At 58.5% G+C, this 4,437-nt stretch overlaps 1 protein-coding gene across 1 annotated transcript in view; it reads left to right on the forward strand.

The window, feature by feature from the left end:
• Positions 1–2,956: 2,956 nt before the first annotated feature.
• ULK1 (unc-51 like autophagy activating kinase 1) overlaps positions 2,957–4,437 on the forward strand; it is a 26,899-nt gene continuing 25,418 nt past the window's right edge. Inside the window, 1 exon segment of the mRNA XM_014545349.1 lies at positions 2,957–3,011. Coding sequence (XP_014400835.1) covers positions 2,957–3,011 — 55 coding nt within the window.

Here is a 4,437-nt window from a genome sequence, read left to right on the forward strand (position 1 = left end):
GACGTGGGTGAGCGGCCCGAGCGCCCGGCTAGGATCCCGGGATGTTAGCTCCGTGCGGCCCCTGGACATTAAATCTCTTCAGCCCAGCCCTGGCCAGTGTGGCTCAGTGGATAGAGCATCGGTCTGTGAACTGAAGAGTCCTGGGTTCGATTCCAGTTGTTAATGTAAAAAAAAACATTGAAACCTGTAAAGAACTTTTGTGAGTTTATTTGAGCCAAACTGTCGACTTAGGCCGGGAAGCAGAACCTCAACGAATTGAGATAGTGCTCCGGAGAATGGCGGGGTTACATCTGTATTTATACATTCCAATCAAAGGAGGGACGTAGGTGGGTTACATGAAATTCATTGGTGACAGATTAAGGAGGACGGATAAGCAAAGCAGGAAAACCCCTGGGATTGGATAAAAAGTAAAATGATGGACACATACTTAGGTGGGTGCAGGAACAATTAACATGATGATGAAGGAATTTGTGGTCTCTGTCCTGGACCCAGCATATTTGGTTGTGCCCCAGGGGCTCCAGATACAGGGAAGTCACAAGTTACCCAGACATTTCAAGGGTGTGTTATCATAGATGCAAAAAGACAGACAGATAGGCTCAGTTAAGGTAAAGGTTGAAGATACCGGTCTAGGACGTAACTGCCCACCATAACTGCTTTTAGTTAAGGTTTAATTTCAGACCATCCTTTGTGGTTACTTTAGGCCTCTGAGTTTGCAAGACCGCCAAGCAGGCCTCCCCTGAGCTGGTCAGGTCAGCATGTGGCCCCTTTTGTCCACACAGTCAAGGGCACAGGCCCCGGTTGCAGGCTTGATCCCCAGTGGAGGGCGTGCAGGAGGCAGCCGATCCATGATTCTCTCTCATCATCGATGTTTCTATCCCTCCCTCTCCCTTCCTCTCCGAAATCAATTTAAAAAAAATTTTTTTTAAGTATCTGTGGGAACCAGGGGCGTGAAGGTTCCAGAAGCAACGGAGCCCCCGTGGGTCGGTGTGGGCAGCCGCAGCCGGAGTTGGCCTGGACCCTCCTGTGGAGCTGGGGCTCCGGGCCGGCCCTCGTCTCGTGGGTGAGTGGCCCTTTTATCTTATTTATATTTGTGTTAATCCTCACCCGAGGGTATTTTTCCATTGATTTTTTTAGAGAGAGTGGAAGGGAGGGGGAGAGACAGAGAGAAACATCCCTGTAAGAGGCACATCGATTGGCTGCCTCCCGCGTGTGCCCCGCCCAGAGCCGGGGTGGGATTGAGGCTGCAAGAAAGGTACATGCCCTTGACGGGAATCGAACCGGGACCCTTCAGTCCATGGGCTGACGCTCTATCCACTGAGCCAGATTGGCTCAGCCCCAGGCTCCCTTTTGCCCGTTTCCACCCGCATTGCTGTGTGTTGCCAAGCAAGTCGCTGCCCGTCTCTGAGCCTTCCCTTCGCACCTCCCAGGGCCCTGGGGATGTGAGGAGCCCAGCGGTTGCTGCCCCAGGTCAGCTCCAGCTGAGGCCTGAGCACACCTGAGCTGCAGGCGCGGGGCGGGCCTTGCTGGTGTGATGACCTTATTCCATCTTTAAAAAATAAAAAAGTTGTTATTGATTTCAGAGAGGAAGGGAGAGAGAGAGAGAGAAACATCAATGATGAGGGAGAGTCATGGACCGGCTGCCTCCTGCACACCTCCTACTGGGGATCGAGCCCGCAACCCAGGCCTGTGCCCTGACCGGAAATCGAACCGGGACCTCCTGGGTCATAGGTCAACGCTCATCCCCTGCGCCACGCCGGCCGGCCACTGTGTCCACCTCTCCTCGTGAAATCGGGATGTGTCTGAAAGTTGACGCAGGGTCAGAGTTCAACCCCCAGCATCTGTTCTTCCGCCTGGCACGCATGTTAACGGGGCACTTAAGGTGAAACCGGATTTGACGCCGGCGTGCGCAGTTGTTATCAATGGCCCAGGGCGTTGCAAAAACCGGTGAAGGGAAGGAAGGGCCTGGATGTGCTGGTGACTCGGAGGTGGCACCGCAGAGGCCAGGGCAGGCCGGCTCTGGGACCTGCACTGCCCACCCAGCAGAAGGACATGACCTCTCATTCCAGAGGTAGAAGCCAGGGGTGGACGAGTCAGCGCCACCATCCGTAAAACAGGAGGCCGCAACTGGTGACTAGGGCAACGACTGACTGGGGTCAAAGTGAGTCGTGGGTGCCTGAGACGGGGTAGTCATGGAGGGCTGCTCGGAGGAGGTGACACTTGAGCTAAGACCTGCGTGCTGGGGGAGCCGACGGGTGGATGGCCTCGGAGGGTGTTTCAGGCAGAGGTAACATCCAGAGCAAAGGCCTCAGGCCGGTGCCAACTCGGTTTCTGCTGGGAAGCAGAAAGAGGCCAAAGGTGGGGGCAGCCAGCCCAGGCCTCAGGGCTCCAGCAGGTGGAGCTGGGATTTGAACTGAGGGGCATGTGCCCTGACTGGGAATCGAACCGGCTCTGTCTGGGTGCCTGGGATGACACTCAACCAATGGAGCCACACTGGCCAGGGCGGGTTTATTGATTTTTAAAATGTGAATATGCCTTGATTTCTTTCTTTGTGTGTGGAACTGTATTTTTCCATGTGGTTACTTTGGGACATACATAAACATAGGTATAAAGGTGTATTTTAGCCTGGCTGGCGTGGCTCAGGGGTTGAGTGTTGACCTCTGAACCAGGAGGTCACGGTTCAATTCCCCGGTCAGGGCACAGGCCCGGGTTGTGGGCTTGATCCCCAGTGGGGGGCATGCAGGAGGCAGCCGATCCGTGGTTCTCTCTTATCATGGATGTTCTCTCTCTCTCCCTCTCCTTTCCTCTCTGACATCAATAAAGATATATTTTTAAAAAGAAGGTGTATGGTAAGCTGATAACTTATGCTCAGTTGCATGCAGAGCCCCTAGACTTTAGCCTCCCTGCACCCCAACACACACACCTTTCAGGGGAGAAAACAGGCGGGGAATGGGGCGCGATGACCCCAGTGGCCCTGAGTCGAGCTGGGGCTCAGACGAGCCCCGTGGCTCCTGGTCCGTGTCCTGGCCGATGGCACGGCCTCCCCAGGGGACGTGGGGCACCTCCGGGCGAGGGAGCAAGTGTTGGGGCGAAGATTCCCGTCCGCTGAGACGGAGAGACAAACCCTCTGCCCTGTGTCACCGGGCGGAGCACGGCCGTGAGAGCCACACCCCCACAGCCCCACCCTCAGGCCTGGCCTCCGCCACCAGGTGTGAGTCCTTCGGCACCTTCCTCGTCTCCCTTTTTTTTTAAAATACTTTTTTATTGATGTCAGAGAGGAAGGGAGAGGGAGAGAGAGAAACATCCATGATGAGAGAGAACCGTGGATCGGCTGCCTCCTGCACGCCCCACACCGGGGATGGAGCCTGCACCCTGGGCCTGTGCCCTTCACCTGAATCAAACCCGGAACCCTTCGGTCCACAGGCCCACGCTCTATCCACTGAGCCACACCAGCCAGGGCCCCCGTTGGGGATTTACGATCAGGTCACTGTGTGGGGTGACTTCCCCCAGAACCCCTTTTTGGACCCCAGCTCGAGAATCCGTGCTGCTCTGAAAACGGGACTCTCACAGCACTTCCTGAGCTGCTATCCTAGGTGTGGGCCGTCCGAGACGGAGGCAGGTCAATACCGGGGCCTGGGCCCTGGAGAGCCCCCGGCCAGCTGTGCCGTGGCCACGGAGCGAAGCAGGACAGGACCCTGCACAATCCGGAGCCACTGAGGTCAACGGGGCTGCTGGTTGCCGGGCATCGCCTGGCCAGTCCTGATTGGCAGGCGGGAAACCACGCTGTCATGAGGCTGAACGGGGTTGCGAGACCCTCCGGGGGTCCCGGGGTCCTGGCCCCCAGCCGGCCGCGGTGGCTTGGACCAGGGGTGGCTGGCGGAGGGAACCGTGGGAGGGAGAAGGAAGCTGACCTCGGGAGGAGGAAGCCGGCAGCGGCAGCGTCATCAAGAGACACACCTGGTGCCACTGGGGCCGGGAGGACTAGAGGGAGAACAGGTTTGCCAGGCTGGAGAGCAGGATGGCCCGGGGTTCGGGAGTCAGTCGGGGCCCAGAGGCCCGGAGGGGCACCCCCCGGGGAACTCGGGGAAGTCGCCGGCCCTGGTCCCCGCCCCGGCCCTGCGGTGACAGAGCCGGGCAGCGGCTGCTGCGTACGTGCCTGTGCGATGTCCTGGGAGGCTCGTGACTGCCCGTCCTCCATCGCCAGGCAGCTCCCGTCTGTGTCAGCTGAGTCGCCCACGCAGAGGGCACAGGGGCCCTGGGCACCGGGCTGATGGCTTCTGCAGGAACCAGTCCGGCCAGCTGCAGGCTCCCGGCCAGCCTGCGTCCCACAGAGGCGGCCGAAGGGGTTTCTGAGGCTTTGGCCCCCTGGGGCAGCCCACATGCCGGATGACAGGTCCCTGCACCCACAGCCTCTCCTGCCCTTTTCACCCCCCAACTCCC

This window comes from Myotis brandtii, unplaced genomic scaffold (assembly GCF_000412655.1).
Source record: "Myotis brandtii unplaced genomic scaffold, ASM41265v1 scaffold403, whole genome shotgun sequence".
In the NCBI taxonomy this organism is placed as follows: Eukaryota; Metazoa; Chordata; class Mammalia; order Chiroptera; family Vespertilionidae; genus Myotis; species Myotis brandtii.